Genomic DNA, 15,974 nt, shown 5'->3' on the forward strand with positions numbered 1-15,974 from the left:
TTTCAGTGTGGCTCATTATGCTAAATGAAAGCAACAGGGGGCTAATGAGCATTGTGAATGAGCTATTAACATGGCAATCAGAGGTATCCTCAAGATAGCTACATCTTTTCTGTATCTTTCTTGGAACACTGAATAGCATATACAGACGTGACCTCATCTATTAAATTTAATTCAGGGAACAAATGTCTAAGATGTCTAACTTGAGTAGTTTATTTTTGTAAAATTATACATTGTGTTTGTTACACCTGCAATTAAGAAAGAAATCTGCTAGTTCAGTTTGTGCAACTGCTAAGGGGTTAATCTTGGCCTTCAGCAGACAAGATTGTGTTAACAGATTTAATGTTTGGATTTTTTTTTTTTTTTAAACTAAAATGTTATCCCTCTTCCCCCCACCTATTCCCCGGTGTTTCATCACGAAGAGGAAATGTACCTGAAATAATAAATTTACTGGTGATTTCATTTTTTGCAATTGATTTAATGTGGTTTAGCACTGAACAGCAATTTTATTTTTCAGAAAAGGCCTTCAGCCTCAGCTCCTACCTGATTTACTGTCCCTTGGCTCTTTTAAAAGACTCAATTCTCTACACAATATAATCACCTCCACATAAAGCCTTAGAAGAGATAAACTGCTAAACACTGCCTTGCAGGTGGCAAAACAGAAAAGACAGCACCTACCCAAGGTGCTAACACTGGTCAGTGGCACAGTGAGGCAAAGAAACCAGGAGGACACAGCTCCTGCTTTGATTTCAGTCTTACTTGCAGGGTTTTCCCTGAGTTGCAATCTCAGCTCCTGTGACAGGTTCATTTATTTAGGCCAAATAATTTCAATGTCTGACATTCTGAAATCAACTAGCAGTTTCTATTGAAGTTTGCAGCTTTTCTGGAATTTGCGGAGTGGACACAGTGCACATATATAGTCAGAATTACTAAAGTTCTGTAAACAAACCATAGAATGCAGAGTTCAAACTACATTTGTCTCTTCTTCTGTCTCCCATCTTCACCAATCCCTATGGTACCAGTGGAAGGATCCACATGGCAAAACCACCCAAGCTCACCGACTGATAGAAACGTACGCAATCTTCTCCTGCCTTCAGCCATCTGAAGGTAGTTTTGATCCCATGCATTTGCTCTGCATGGTCAGAAGCAAAGTGTGACCCCCTGGTGAGGCCCAGTGTTCAAGATGACCCAGCCAAGATGTCCCCTACTTGTGGGCTGCCATGACATTGCTTCGGGTGACAGTTCTCTCAAACACCAGTCTCTCCTCTGAAGCACGACCGGCTGCTCATTTGCTACTATCCCTTTGGGATGCTGGTCCCACAGTAAGTGCTGTGGGGGGCTTGGGTCAGACTGGGAAATCCCATCCTGGCTTAGATCAGTTGCTACGGCAACCACAGGCTGTGAACCCAGCGCCTGGCCCCAGTCAGTGATGTGTGCCTCAAGCGCTAAAATAACGTGAGGAAGGCAAAACTTTCGGAATCCCTTTTCCACTTTTTTTTTTCCTCCCTGAAAGTCCGAAAAATTGAGACACTTGTGGCTTCTCTGCTGAGGTCGCTGAACGCTGCCGGCGAGTGGGCTCGTTATACAGAGCGGGCGGCGACCCCGCGGCTCCGGCCCCGCACGGCACCGAGAACACTCATCCCGGCGCTGGGTACCGCACTTGCCGCATCCCTTCGCCCGCCAGGGCAGAGGCATCGAGCCCAAACGTGGCGGTGGAGGGCGGAGCGCGTCCCCAGCCCGCCCCCCAGCCCGCCCCTCAGCCCGCCCCTCAGCCCGGCGGCCATTTTGGGGAGCGCTGCGGCGATGGCGCGGCGCCCTCTGGCGGCTGCCCGGCCCTGAGCGGGCGGTCGCCCGCCATGAAGTCCGTTTTTGTCACCGTGGGCACCACCAGCTTTGACGACCTGATCGCGACCGTCTCCTCGCCGGCAGCGCTGCAGGTGAGGCGGCGGAGAGCTCCGCCGGCAGCCCTCCCGGGTCGCAGCGGCCTGTGTGCAGCGCCTCACCCGGGCGCCTGCGCGCTGGGAGCCGTCCCGCCCTCTCCACTCTCCCGCCGGGGGTGTCTGAGGGGCGGGAGACGGGGGTACCGCGGGCGGTTGGGGGGGCGCCGAGGGGGCCTGTGATGAGGGACTGAAGTGGTGGCGCCGGAGGAGGGACAATCTGTGGCGCCAGCCCGGCGTGGGGGGAGCAGGGGTAACGGGGAGCAGGGCTAGGCGCCCCAGTGTCTGACCCGGGGACACGCACACCCCGCTCCTCCCGCCCAGGTGCTGCGGAGCCGCGGCTACGAGCAGCTGGTGCTGCAGGTCGGGCGGGGCGCGCTGGAGCCGGCGCCGAGCGGCAGCGCGGCCGTGGCTGTGGAATCCTTCCGCTTCAAGGACTCGCTGGCCCGGGACCTGCGGAGGGCGGACCTGGTCATCAGCCACGCAGGTACAGCCCCGGCTGTTTGCCCAGCCCGTCGTGGGGCAGGAGGGGAGGCCGGCTGGGGGAAGCGTCTGCGGCTGGGGGTGGGCTGGCAGGGAACGCCGAGTTGAGTGTTCACCCTCAGGTGTCTCCCGTTCTTGAAGAGCAAGTAAGATGATGCTTCATCTGTCAGGGCAAAAACTCATCGTGTTTTCTGTTTCTCCCGTAGGTGCAGGTAGTTGTCTGGAGACGCTAGAAGAAGGAAAACCACTAATAGTAGTAATAAATGAAAAGCTGATGGACAACCATCAGCTTGAACTGGCAAAACAGCTCCACAGAGATGGGCACGTCCTGTGCTGTAATTGCAGGTACGGAGCTGCTGTGGCTGTCCTGACTGCACGAGCAGTGTTCAGCACCGTCACTCAGGGTGTTACTACAATATTGAAAATGTAACAAGGAAATACACGTTGTTTTCCCTAATAACCATTTGTTTGCAAGGCCGATTTTCCATAGTGGATGGTGCTAACATACCAAACTTATCAAGCTTTTTGACCATGACCCCTTCTTAATATTTTTATTTTTTGAGGGCACATGTATTCAGATTGAAAGAAGAGCAATTTAAACCAAATAGAAGTGGTTGAATTTGGAATAGGTAGCATCCAAAAGGCACCTAACTGCTCTCTTTTTCTCTGCTCTTTCTCACTAGTTGTTGGATTCTTTTTTGAAATCTAGAAAAAATACAACCCAGGCCTTCAGTTTGTAACCATGAGCCATAAGGAATAAATTTCTCCTTGTAGGCTTAGGACTCCCTCATTTTGCTATGTGGATTTGCCTTGTAAAGGTCTCTAACGTTGACCGTATAGATGTACCGACATAATAAAACTATCTGGAGTATCTAGAACAAAACATAAGAATGGCCTTACTGATATGGACCAGGAGACCATGTAGCTCAGTATCCTATTTGCAGTGGCCATATGCAGATGCCCAGCCAAAAGTAGAAACAGGGTAAGAACATACGGTGCTTCCTTGTATTACTTTCCCTCCAGTGCTCTTAAGTACTTTGATTTAGGGAGATTCTTAAATCAGATGCTGTCTGGTTAGTAACTTTCAATACCTCTTGTCTTCCAAGTACTTACTCAGGCTGCCCTTTTAACCAGTCTTCCTAAATCCACCACATCTTCTGACAAGTTTTACAGATCTACTGCCTGTCACTTCAGAGAAAAAACCACCAACAAATAAACTACCAACCAACCAAACCTCCCCTGCCCCAGTAAAAATAACCAACAACAAAACCACTAGTTCCCTTTGGCTGTGTTTATCCTGGCTCCTGTTAGTTTCATTTACTCTCTTGGTTTGACTATATCTTACAGTTTTCTCTTTGCGTATGATTTGTTGTGGTAGACAGCGCTCTATAAATAAGATGACCTCTAAATTGAAGGCAGAGGAAATGCAGCTGCCATTATTTAGTCTGCATCTTCTTCCTTTGCCCTGCAAAAAGGATTTCATATGTTTCAGAGGAGCCTTCCAAGAAGACTAGGCCCGTCCTTTATTTATATTGGGCAAGTTCCTTAAACTTATTATCTCTGTGCTTCTGACAGCTTTGGGGACAGGAAGGAATTTTGATTTCTTTTTGTTGAAGAGCACCTACCATTTGACCATTATTTGCATTCTAGTAATAGCAAGCTAACAGATTGATTTAGCTTTTCTTCTGGCTGTGTGTTAAATGGAAAACTATGGCATGTGTTCAAATAGGATGAAATTTCCTGGTATGGTTTATGGTGAAGATCCTCAGATCTTGTTCAGTCTCCCAGCGTTGCAACCACAGAGAAGATAAATGTAAGAGCTGAGGTTGTCAGCTCTGTGGTGCAGGTCAGAGTGTGTTCTCAGCAATGCTGCTTAGGAGTCAGTGATGGTTGGGGCCCGCTGGTTGGTGGGGTCTCTTCCTTTCAGTACATGTCCTTATTTTTGTTTCTGTGCTACAGAATTATGTATTTATCAATAGAAAAAAAAATGTGTGAAGAAAATTTTTCCCTCGGGGATGGATATATATATATATATTTTAATTTTTGGTTTTGGTTTGTTTTTACAGCACTCTTGTGGAGACACTGCAGTCGATGGACTTGTCAACTTTGAAACCTTTTCCTCCTGGACAGCCAGAAAAGTTTGCTTTGTTCTTGGATAAAGTTGTTGGCTTTCAATGAACAATATAGAGTAATAAAAATGTCAGAATAAAACCTTTCTCCTCTCCTAATGAGGCCTTCCATACTTAAAGAGTCCACCAACTGGGACAAACCCTCAAAGTAAATGTCTGTTATTAACAGACATTATTAAATGGTTTCCTGTTTAGTGCCAGTTCAGAGACATCTAACTTAAAAGAGCACAGTGCCATCAAGGAGCGGGGGGAGTATGAACTGTCTAGTTTCTTGGACAGACAGGTATTTACATCACAAAATCTGCACTGAGTTGGTAATTCCAGAGAGGAGAACAAGCTAGGTTATTTCTTCATGGCCATGGCATGTACGCCGTGGTCTCTTGACCATATTTGCCTGGTACTAGTGGGAAGAAGTTGTCCTTGTTGATGTGCCCTCGATGTTCTGCAAATAAGCAGATGCCTTCAGCTCTCATTTTATTTGTTTACAGAAGCACTGAAAAGATAATTTAAAAAGTGAGAGATTTAAGCCTCTTTACAGGGAAAGGGGCATGTGGTGAATCTGGGTGTGAAGTCAAGAGCTGCAAACCTGCTGCCAAACTGTCCACCAACTGGCTCAGCTGGTTTGGGGTCATTAACTCCCAAACATGGCCTATAGGAGAGGAATGGGGTTGACAATGAGTCCATTTACATGGTGTTATCCCATCATCTGGACTTCTGTAAAGTGCGGTGTATTTGACACTGATTGGAGCTCCCCATTTAAAATATCGAAATTGGCAACTGTGTTGATGCTACTGTCAATTTTTAAGTAAATATTTTGAAAAACAAAGGGGGGTTAAACTTTGACATCTTAATGCAGGCTGTGTGGTCTGTAATGCTCTAGAATTGTCAGTGCACAGCTGGTGCTGATTGCCTTTCTGCAAGTACATTATGTCAGGTGGGTTTTTTTTTTTGTTGCTGTTGCTTAAAACAAGAAAAAGCAGCTCCTGAATCGGTGCATCTGATGTCAGGGCAGTTTTTAATAGCAAGTTAAATGTACGTAGAGGCATTTTCCTAATCAAGCAGAAGAGCTATATATGGAATAAATCATGCTGCACAGTTGTGCAAGAGTGATTTTTGCCGATTCCCAAAGTTTTCCCCAAAAACTTTATTAGGAGCAACTAAGATTTTCAATTCCCTAACGATTTTTATAGATCTGTTGTTATTTCAAGTTCACCGCGAGCAGCTTGTCTGCATGTCTGAGAGCACACAGGGACATCACAGCAAATTTTTAATATAACCATTTGACTTTTTTCCGCTAGTTACTTGCAGCCGCAGGCACATCAAGCAATGCCGCTGGAAGGAGTTAACTTAGCAAGGACTCCCCGCTCGTCCCGAGGCACATCCTGGAGGAGACGAGCGCTGCTGGGGCTGCTTTGGCGGGTGGGGGGGGCAGAGGAAACGACCCCGCGGTGCCCGGGTTGTTAAGCGGGAGAGCAGGTATTGGGGGCTCTCCCGGGGAGGGCACCGCTGCTTTTCGGGCAGGCAAAGGGAAGCGGCAAAGGGCCCGGCGGGCAGGGGCCGCGCCCAACGCGCCCACCTGTGCGGCGCGGCCCCTCATTAGCAGCAGCCGCGCGCGCCCGTGCCACGCGCAGCGCAGCGCTCCGCGCGGGGCCCCTCAGCGCCGCTCCTGCCGTTGCCGCTCCGGCCCTCGGCGCCTGGGGAGGATGCAGAAGGGCTGGAAGAAGTACTTCGGGCAGAAGTCTTTCAGCGAGGTGGCCATGGACGAGTACCTGGCCAGCCTGGGGTTGTACCGCAAGATGACGGCCAAGGACGCCTCCTGCCTCTTCCGAGCCGTCTCGGAGCAGGTGGGCGGCAGCGGTGACGGTGTCGGAGGGAGCCGGGGCCTTGAGGGCCCGGGCGGGCTGGCGGGGCAGGTGGTGTCCGCTGCAGGCCCGCGGTTGGGGCCGCTCTGGGAGACCCCTCGGGGTGCCCGGGGGGAGCTGTGGTGGGCAGGGGTGTGTGTGGGGACGGGTGCGGTCAGCCCGGGCTCTCCTGGGTCACTGGGGCTTCCCTCAGCCTCTTCCCCAAGCGCCGCTCTGCAGCGTCTCCCTATCTTGTGGAGTGTTTTGTGGTGGTGGTAGTAAAACAAACCTAAGGTGAAGCATAAATTAAACTGCAGTTTTCCCCTTCATTCTTTAACAACTACTATTTTTTCAGCTGTTTTCATCACAAATTCATCACACAGAAGTTAGAAAAGCTTGTGTCTTGTTCATGAGGGAACACCAGCATAAGTTTGAATCTGTAAGTAATGCATGTGTTAGGCTGGTTTGCACGTGTGGTTGGGAAGTAATGTGGGAGGGGTGAGTGGTTTAGCCATAAAATACCCACATAAACGTGCACTGAAGACAATGCTTTGCCAGGCTTGAGCCGTGTAAGGGAAGGGAAAGGGCAAGGTGATTGCTTGCTTACCTGAGTTTCAGTCACATGAGTTGTATTTGACTTTGTATTTGTGAAGTTCCTGAAATCAAGCAATTTACTATTACTCATGTAACCACGAGGGTGCCAGGTACTTATGTAGTATATTCTCTATGGAGCAACTATTGCAGAATTTAGGAGGTAGAAAATACATAAGATTTAGGAGTAAGAAACAAAACAAAAGGTGGTGGAAGACTTCACAATATGTTTAGTTGTTGCATAAAGTCAAGCTTTTCTTTATTTTTTTTGGCTGGTTAGTTGGGTTTGTGTGTGGCGGTTTGTGTGGGTGCGTGTGTGGCACGGTTTTGTGTGGTGTTGGGATTTATTTATTTTTAATACGTATGTTTTGTTTTCCACCTGGGATGACTGTGAAGTGCTTAATCTAATCTAGGAGGGAGATGAGTTGCTGAGTATTACTCAGACTCACACTCTCAGTTTTTTTAGGATGTCTTGGTATTTCTGTTTTGGTATCCCAAATCATTCCCATGGTGTAAGGCAGGAAACAGCTAGAGTCATACCCCCAGTCAGACTACAGCCCTTCAGAACCCCAAAATGACAGGAATTGGTAGACTAGTCCCAAATTTGGTGTATTTTCCCTCCCCCCTCTTCTTCAACAGCTAGTAACATATGGCATAGTGTGTAGGTTTAACTTTGCTTTCCAACTGGCTAAGTTTTTCTATTTGTTTTCTTCTTTGTTTTGTTGAAAGTACGTTGAAGGATCATTTGAGAAATACCTTGAACGACTAGGAGATCCAAAGGTAAGTCTGATCTAATAGTTGTCAAGAGATAAAAATTTGAGGAGACTAGAACAGGAGAGTAATTAGATGATGGTTTAAAATGTGTTAGTTTGAGGTGTCTAATTTGGGTCTCATTTGCATAGGTAATACTGCAGGTTTATACTGAATATTCACAGGTATAAGCAGCATTGTTTTTAGTGAGGAGTTTGTTTTGGTGCAAAGGAGCAATCTGTGCAAACTCAACAGTATAGCTGTGGCCCCTTGTGAGCCTTATTCATAACTGTAATTATTCTCTAAGAAGGAAAGAGCAAAACACGTGGAATGTACCTCACATAAAATGTTTATCAGGCTTTGCGATCCGTTGCCTTTTTCCTTTACCCCCAGGCTTGAATGTTCAGGTTCAAACTTTTTATTTTGTTAGACTTTAACCAACAAGTATGGCAAAAGCAGCAGTCTCTGAAACAAATGTAGTGTTTTTAATAATAAAAATGTGACTTGAGTGATATGTTTAAGGGTTGCTGCCAGAACCAGCTCTATCTTACTCTGCTTGGTAATTGTGGCCATCCCATGTTGCAGACTTGTTTTTCCCCTGGAAATCCTAATATCTCAACTCTCAATGCACTGATTGCTTGTTTTAACAAATGGATGAGTTTGGTTATGTAATTTAATACTACAGAGAGCTAGAATAAAGTTCTTGGTGTTGAAGACAGCTCTGCTATTTGATGTAATCTCATAATCTTGCGTAGGAAAGCGCTGGCCAAGTGGAAATGAGTGCTTTATCAGTCATGTACAAGTAAGTGGCTCTTTCTTAAGTTACACTTTGTTTTGAACTTGATGGTGTTTGGGTTCTGGCCTCAGAACCTTTTATTTGCTTGTTGCAGAGATGCTGATGTGTGAAACATTGTAAGAAATTCTACCCTAACGAAGTTAAACTAACATATAAATGGGTGCCATCACAGCCCATGTTCTTACAGTGTGGATTAAGGGGAGGGTCAGTTTCCAGTGATGTTTGTTTGTTTTCTTTTTGCTACTGTTAAACTCTGAAGTCAAGTGTTTCTTTCTAGTAGCTGAAGGGTGGAAAATGGGAAAAAACAAAGAACTGTGTGTAGTGGAAACACTGTGTGGTAGTTATAAGCGTGACTAAAACTCAGGTAGGTGTTCTTGAAAGCTCCAGTAGTGAGGAATACTTGCCCTACTTGGTGCTTAAACCCTGATATTTATTTCAAAGGTAACGTAAGCCTGCGAAGATGCTGCTGTCTTGCTAAAAATGCTGCTATTCCATAACAATTCCAGTGTTAAAAGGAAGAACCCTCCGTTTGCAGGTTCCTTCTCTTCCAGTACTAAAGGAACAAACTGAAAACTGAAGTTTTGCAGCAGTAACTTGTTCCCTGTACTGAGACTCTAATCCTTTTGCAGGGTGACTAAATCACTTAGACTTGTCTCAGTGTCTGAGCACCTTGCCAAAAGAATAAGTACTTGACCTAGTCTGTGACTAAATATAATGGTCTTTCACAGATAATTTTTGTTCCCTAAGATGCATACTGTTTGCTCATCTAGCTGTTGCTGTATGGTAGCATTTGTTTATCAGGAAAAGTATTCTACTTGACTCTTCCATAAACAGTGGATTCTCAAAACAGCTCCATGCAAACATCTTCATAACATGGTTCTAGTAAGAGTGTGCTCTGTCACATCTTGTTCTTCCTTTGCTTACCTAGGCGAGACTTTCTACTGTACCGGTATCCTGGAAAGCCACCCATTTATGCTACAGACAATGGCTTTGAAGACAAGGTGAGGAGAAGTGAGGCAGTTTGCTACCCCTGAATGCTAGTTACCTGCAGTTCTGCTTAGCTGTAAAAACTTGTCACTGGAATTGAGCTCTTGTAACTGCAGTGCTCTTGTGTACCTGAAGAAAACCCCAAAGCTGACTGCAGCTCATAGAAGAAGCGCAGCATTTGCAAAACAGTTAATTCTATTATAATAGCTTTAGTTCCCATCTGAGGGGTGGAAAGAAGTTTAATTTTTGCAGGAAGAGGCAGCATCACAATTCCAGTATATTTTTACATGTTTCTGAAATGTTTTTGGGTAAAAACACCTCCCAGTAGGAGTTGACTGATCTGACAGGGTAGAATGAAATATCTGGGTTGAGTTGAAGAGCAGAACAAGATATATTTATCATACTGGCGAAGAGAAGGTGTTCTCCCCACCCCCAGTACCTCTCTTCCTGAACTCAGATTAGATGTGCAGCCTTTCTTCCTGAAAAGGTGAAGTTGATGGGAATTAATTAATCTAACAAACTGATTAATTTCAGTGACGTACAAATTGAGCCAAATGAAGAATGGGAGCTAATGGCATGGCTTATCTACACAAGAATTACTGCTGGGCACAAAAGGAACATAAAGGAGGGATACTGTATTGGACCCCTCCTGTTTTTTCTGCGGTTGTGTAGATGTGCCCACGCAATTATGTGGCTAGCTCAGGCACGAGGCCAGTGAAGTTGCTGCGGTATGGATTTCAGCATGGGCTACTATATTTGCCAAAGTGGCTAGTCTGCTCTGAAATCTGTGCTGCTACAGCTGTTCTTCTCTGTTGGTTAGTATTACTCTCTTTGTTGACATGTGCTTATTTATTTTTCAGTGTAGTTTCCTGTGTAGCTTAATCTAATTCCAAAATGATCTAACTTTAAAAATCAAGCAGTGTGGTCTCAATCCATATTTGTCCTCGAAGGCTTTACTGCCACAGCTCTCATTAAGTGTTGACAGCTGCCTGTCATTAGGCTGCATGTAAAGGCAGCAACTCTTTCTGGTGTTGCTCATTCTCGCTATGAGATGAGAGCTTGTGTTGGCAGAAGACATGGTGCACACTGAATTAAAAGCCCTGGCAGTTGGCTGTGGTCACATGCTAACATGGGGTTTGATGGTATAGCATTGCTTATGTTGCAGAAAGCATGTGTCTTCAAAAGGCAGCAGAATATTGCTTATTAAAAGCAGGGCTTTGTTGAGGACTAGAGGAGTAGATGCTCTTTGAGATCCTCAGGTAGGGAAGGGTAAAATATGCCTTTGATACTGGACAGTGTATCTCGGGGTCCTGTGTTTAATGGCTTGTATTTATTTTGCCTCTTGAAAAACTGGTAGTTTCAGAGGTATGCTGGAAACAAATTCTTATTTCATGTTTAATACAGTACGATGTACAAATTGATAGTTTGTATGATAGACAAAATTATTTGGAGACTTTACGTAGAATTCAGTTTTAAGCTGATTCTACAGTTTTTTGTATTTATATTGAGAATATTTATTGTTTTCTTGATAAGGTGGTGTCACCTGTAGAATGAAAGAATAATGTAGTCTTGAACTAGGATATCAAATAGGAAACATTAGGTTTTACATAATTACAGCCTTAAAGCCAGCCTTATTTTTATTTTCCCAGATTTTACTGTGCTGTTCCGGCAATGGCCATTATGACTCTGTGTATACAAAACAATTCCAGGAAAATGCTGCTATTTGCCAAGGTAAACTTGAAATCATTTTTCTGTGGAAGAGAATTATGTGTTTTCAGAAGTTTATAGGCAGTGTTTGTTTTGGTTTTCAGCGGTGGGGAGGAGAGAGGTGGAAGCTCGTTTGTTGTATATGAATATATACATATACTCATTATTCTATCTGTTAAGTGGGTTATTGTTCCAAATGACTTCCAGAGGTCACTTCTTCCCATCCAAATTATTTTATGATCCTCTACTTATTTTGATTTAATATAACTAGAGCCTTGTAACAGCAGATAATATCTGAAAATGTGCTTACCTTGAAAATTGCAGCTGTTCTTATGGATCTGGTATTATCTTAATTTGTTTTGAGTTCTGTGTTGATTTGTCCAGCTGTATTATATGAGATCCTGTACAAAGATGTGTTTGGCATGGATGAGGAAGAATTAAGGTCTGCAGTTGAGGTGTTTCGAAGTGGATCCAAGAAGAACAGAAACACTGGCTGTGTAGGAAGTGAGGATGCAAACTTTGATTGTCTTCATGAAAAAGTGTCCAGAAATCCATCAGAAAAGAGGTAATATTTTGGGAACGGGGATGTGGTAAAAGGGAAGCAAAAGAAAAAAGTTGGAAAAGTTGTTCTTTGCAAAGTTTTTAAGTTTCTTTGAGTGTTCATGGGATATTAACTCTTCTTTTTTTCCTGTCTCATAATGCAAACGTGAAGTGTATTATGGAAGAGAGCGTGTTTTCCTTGGAGCTGGGAAGTGTCACGTAATTGAACATCCTCTGCTGCTGGCTGCGTTATGTGTTGCCCTGTGAAATGACAGCTTTTGTTTAAATAAAATTGTTCCTTATGTCATGAGAGTTGTTTTTTATGTGAGAAGCTGTCATTACTCTTCTAAACCTCTATAGCTCTGCAGAGGCAATAGCGTATTGAGAAAATGAGCTCTGCTTTATTTTCTTGTTTGTCCTTTTTAATGGAATTGCACCCCGAATAGACTATTAAATGGTGACATCATTCAAGTCTGTTGAATCACTGGGGATGAGGGGAACAGGCAGAACGTACCCATAGAAACCCTTGTATCGTGTGTTGTTCAAGTCACTAGAAAAGGCCTGACTGAATGCTTGCAGGTGGCATTGCTTTGATAGGACTTAAAACAGAGTGTGTCTCGTTGTACTTGACAGTGCAAGAGTTTAACCAGTCAGTGGGATCATCTTCAGCCTTTCCTAATGGCAGCAGTAGCCCTCGGTAGCGGTGGGTGTTGGAACAAGTAAAGGTCACATTCTTGAAACTTGAAAAAGGGTTGTCCTGTACTGCTTCCCAACGGTGGTTAGTGTTTAAGGTGAAATCTACCACTTGATGGCACCATGGCGCTTTTCCAGATTGTGTGAACAGTTGGTTGTTTTTAATCCTGCCTAGAAATGATGCATGGTATCTTTGGTAATCTTATTTTCAATTACTTAGAGTGGACGACTGGGAAGGCAATGATACTGACAATCCGCAGGAAGATAAGTTCAAACAAGCCATTGAAGAAGAAAAGGTTTGTCAGTTAGGGAAGAATTCCTTATGGTGGGTCATTTTTGTTGTATGATGTTACCCTTGTTAGGGCTAAACCCTATTTTCAATTTATTTTTAAAAATGACTTTTTGGAAAGCAGATGGCTTATTTCTTGCATCTGCTTTTCTTTTGGTTTTGCCCTTGAGCTTCTATTAAATTTGATAAGGCTTTTGCCTTTCTGAGTTTAGCTTGTTCTTTTCTAGCTAATATTTTTTTTCACCTGAAGATGGAGCTTAGCAAGTATTTCCAAGTTTGCTGCTTGTTTTTCCCATAAATGGTTTTAATCAGTTCACTTCTGGTTTGAACACAGTATAAATCACTTTGGAGCTGTTTTAGAAACTCTATAGAAACCTGTTTTCAGATACAGCAACTGAAATTCCCAACAACTTTTGAAGCTATGGCTTTGTTGTTCTGGTCAGCTTCTTTTGACTCCTTTTGAGTAAAGAAGATGCCAAATATTGCACTTGAACATGTTTCTAACCCTTTCTGAAGTCTGTCTGTTCAGGTTCTGAACGCCTAAGTGTGTTTTTATGTTCACGAGCACTAGTTTTTGGGCAAATATAGTGGAAGTGAAAATTTTGGAAAACAGCGTGTACATCTTAGAAAGGTCTGCAGGTGCTGGCAGGACAGAGACTGTGCTGAACGTGTTAAATGCGCTTGTTAATGCTCCATTTCAACTCTTTTTAGCTTCCAGAAAATCCATCAAAGATGCCTGTTCCTTATAAAGTCCTAAAGGCACTGGACCCTGAAATTTATCGAAATGTGGAGTTTGATGTTTGGCTGGACAGCAGAAAAGGTATTTTTAAAAAGGAGAAAACAACTCTTTCTGTACTAGACTCAGTTTTAAATTTATGAATCTGAGGGCTATGACACCTGTTTCTTTACTGCTGAAATGTAAAGGATGCTGGTTAACCCAGCAGATACTTGTAGTACATCTTCTTGCTAGTAGCTGGTTTCTTGGCCTCATTTAAATAAGTACGAAATATACTGCTTCTGACATTCTATAAGGGCAATAAGGTTGCTAAAAATCTGACTGCTGCTACTTATTTATTATAGTACAGGAAATATGAGGACTCTAAGCAGAGTTTGGAATGCTGCATTACCATTCTGTTTTATTGGGAGTCATTCAAATTTGAGTTTTTTGTTGCAGCGTGTGTGCATGGATGACTGCTTTTTTAAAGCATGATTTTGTCTTCTGAGTTGTGCAGTAATGAAGATCTCAAATTTAGCATTGAGATCTGTCAGATGAGATGAGTTTTCTCTTGCTTCCCAGCTTTCCTGGGCTTGAACAATCTGGAGAGATTTCACGGTCTTCATGACTTGGGATAGGTTGCTGCTTTGTGGCATACGCTCTTGCTGATCTGTAAAGCAAGAAGTTACTGAGAAAGTAGTTTTGAAGTAGTGACTTACTGAGATGCTTTGTGTGCTGAAGAACTCCAGCATTTTACAATTGGATAAGCAATAATGAGGGTCATTAAAATTTTTGAAACATAGTAACTAATTATCTGTGTAGAGTACTGATGTGCAGATAATCCAGGCAAAGTGGAGAAAAACCTACTGAAATCTAGCAGCAAGGAGACTTTAGACAATGTTAGTTTTACCTGTATAACATGCAACATTCTTAATAGCAGCATTAGTATTACGTTCAGGATTAACTTGGTACCATCACAAAAGACATTGTAGTATTGAAGTAGTAGTGGTACTTACTGCATTACCTGGATATTGTTGATCTCCTGTGTCTTAGTGTGGTATTGGTTTATTGTAAGAACATCTACAGTTACTTCACCATTAATATGGGGAGTGTTCAGGTATGCATAGGATATATTGAACTCAATTGGCCTATAATTTGTAGTTGGATGTTGTCATGAAGTACTTGTAGGATACATGCAGAAAGAACAGCAGTTTAAAGGCTTTTTCCTTTTTATTTGTTTATTCATTTATTTTTAGAGCTTCAAAAAAGTGACTACATGGTGTTTGCTGGGAGACAGTACTATTTAGGAGACAAGTGTCAGGTTAGTACTCAAAGGAGACTCAGTTATGATAAACTATTAAGACTGCTTTAAATGGAGTATGGCAAGCCATAAAATGATATGACTTCATAGAATTTTCCGAGGCTTTTCTCATTCTCTTCCTTGTAGCTATTAATCTGACTTTTAAATTTAATTTCTTTTGAAAAATGTATGTTTAAACGTTGGGTAGTGTGAAGGAAAAGCTGCTTGGAAATTGATTACGAACCAGTGATACGCATTCCATGAATGTGGAAGTTCCAGACTGAGACCTCAAAATGCACAGAGTGTGAATTTGAGGACATTGTCTATTAGATTTTCTCTGGGGGTCAGCTACAACTCTAGACAGCCTTCTGCTTCTCAACAGTAAGGCAGCAAATATTTCCATAAAATAGAAAGGAAAGAGCTAAAAAGGGAGCGGTAGCATGACGTGGCCAGGGAATGCTGAAAGGAAGGTCAGCTTTCTTTGTATCCCGATGTTGGTAGTGAGGGTGCTCTTTTTAATCACTGAGGTAGTGCTCAGGGGCTTGTTTCTAGTTGAGCAGAGCTTTCCAATTTCCTATTTTATCTTATATTCTTCTGAAGTTCTTAAATAGTGGTCTTCCTTGGAACTTACCTGCTTGGCATAGTGTATAAAAGTAAGTTAGAAAGCAGGTATTTTCTTATGTCTCGGTCACTCACAAGACTGCCTTTTTTGCTTTTTCCTCCTTCCTCCCTGGAGTTAGTACAGTGCTCTTTATTTTGCCTGCTATTTTGAAGAAGTATTTGAGACTCTTGAGCCAGCTCTGTAATGTAGGATCAGCTGGGAGCAGCCTTTGCTGATAGTGGTTTGTAGACAGTATTTTGAATCCCTTGATACAGTTTGGCTTTTTTAGAGCTACTCTTGTTCTCTCTGCAGGTACGTCTGGAGCCTGGAGGTAAGTATTATAACGCTCATATCCAGGAAGTCGGACAGGATGGCAGCACGTTGACTGTCTTCGTTGAGGAGCTGGCAGAAAAGTAAGCAGTCTGGTGATGACTTTGTGTTTGAACTCTTTCTGGTTGAGTTTATATATTCAGAGATGTTTAGAGTAGGATTGTTAAGGTACTTTAAAGAGACAATGTAGGCTTTTAAATACAATAAAGTGAGGCTTTGCTTCCTTGTTGGCTCTTATTCTTCAAATAGAATGTTGCAGGAAATTCTTTTTCTTTGGTTTCTAATGAC

The 15,974-nt window shown here is 43.3% G+C and overlaps 1 protein-coding gene across 1 annotated transcript in view; it reads left to right on the plus strand.

Moving 5' to 3' along the window:
• The first annotated feature begins 1,760 nt into the window (after positions 1-1,760).
• The window catches only part of ALG13 (ALG13 UDP-N-acetylglucosaminyltransferase subunit), a 29,968-nt gene continuing 15,754 nt past the window's right edge, over positions 1,761-15,974 (plus strand). The window contains exons 1-15 of the mRNA XM_082062199.1: positions 1,761-1,934; positions 2,259-2,421; positions 2,624-2,762; positions 4,484-4,584; positions 6,068-6,390; positions 6,743-6,826; positions 7,708-7,758; positions 8,484-8,530; positions 9,453-9,525; positions 11,161-11,242; positions 11,603-11,783; positions 12,672-12,747; positions 13,452-13,560; positions 14,712-14,776; positions 15,669-15,769. Of these exons, the coding sequence (XP_081918325.1) occupies positions 1,854-1,934; positions 2,259-2,421; positions 2,624-2,762; positions 4,484-4,584; positions 6,068-6,390; positions 6,743-6,826; positions 7,708-7,758; positions 8,484-8,530; positions 9,453-9,525; positions 11,161-11,242; positions 11,603-11,783; positions 12,672-12,747; positions 13,452-13,560; positions 14,712-14,776; positions 15,669-15,769 (1,676 nt within the window). The 5' untranslated portion in view covers positions 1,761-1,853. The remainder of the gene's footprint in view (positions 1,935-2,258; positions 2,422-2,623; positions 2,763-4,483; positions 4,585-6,067; positions 6,391-6,742; positions 6,827-7,707; positions 7,759-8,483; positions 8,531-9,452; positions 9,526-11,160; positions 11,243-11,602; positions 11,784-12,671; positions 12,748-13,451; positions 13,561-14,711; positions 14,777-15,668; positions 15,770-15,974) is intronic.

Source organism: Streptopelia decaocto, assembly GCF_964273445.1.
Source record: "Streptopelia decaocto genome assembly, chromosome: 10".
Classification (NCBI taxonomy): domain Eukaryota; kingdom Metazoa; phylum Chordata; class Aves; order Columbiformes; family Columbidae; genus Streptopelia; species Streptopelia decaocto.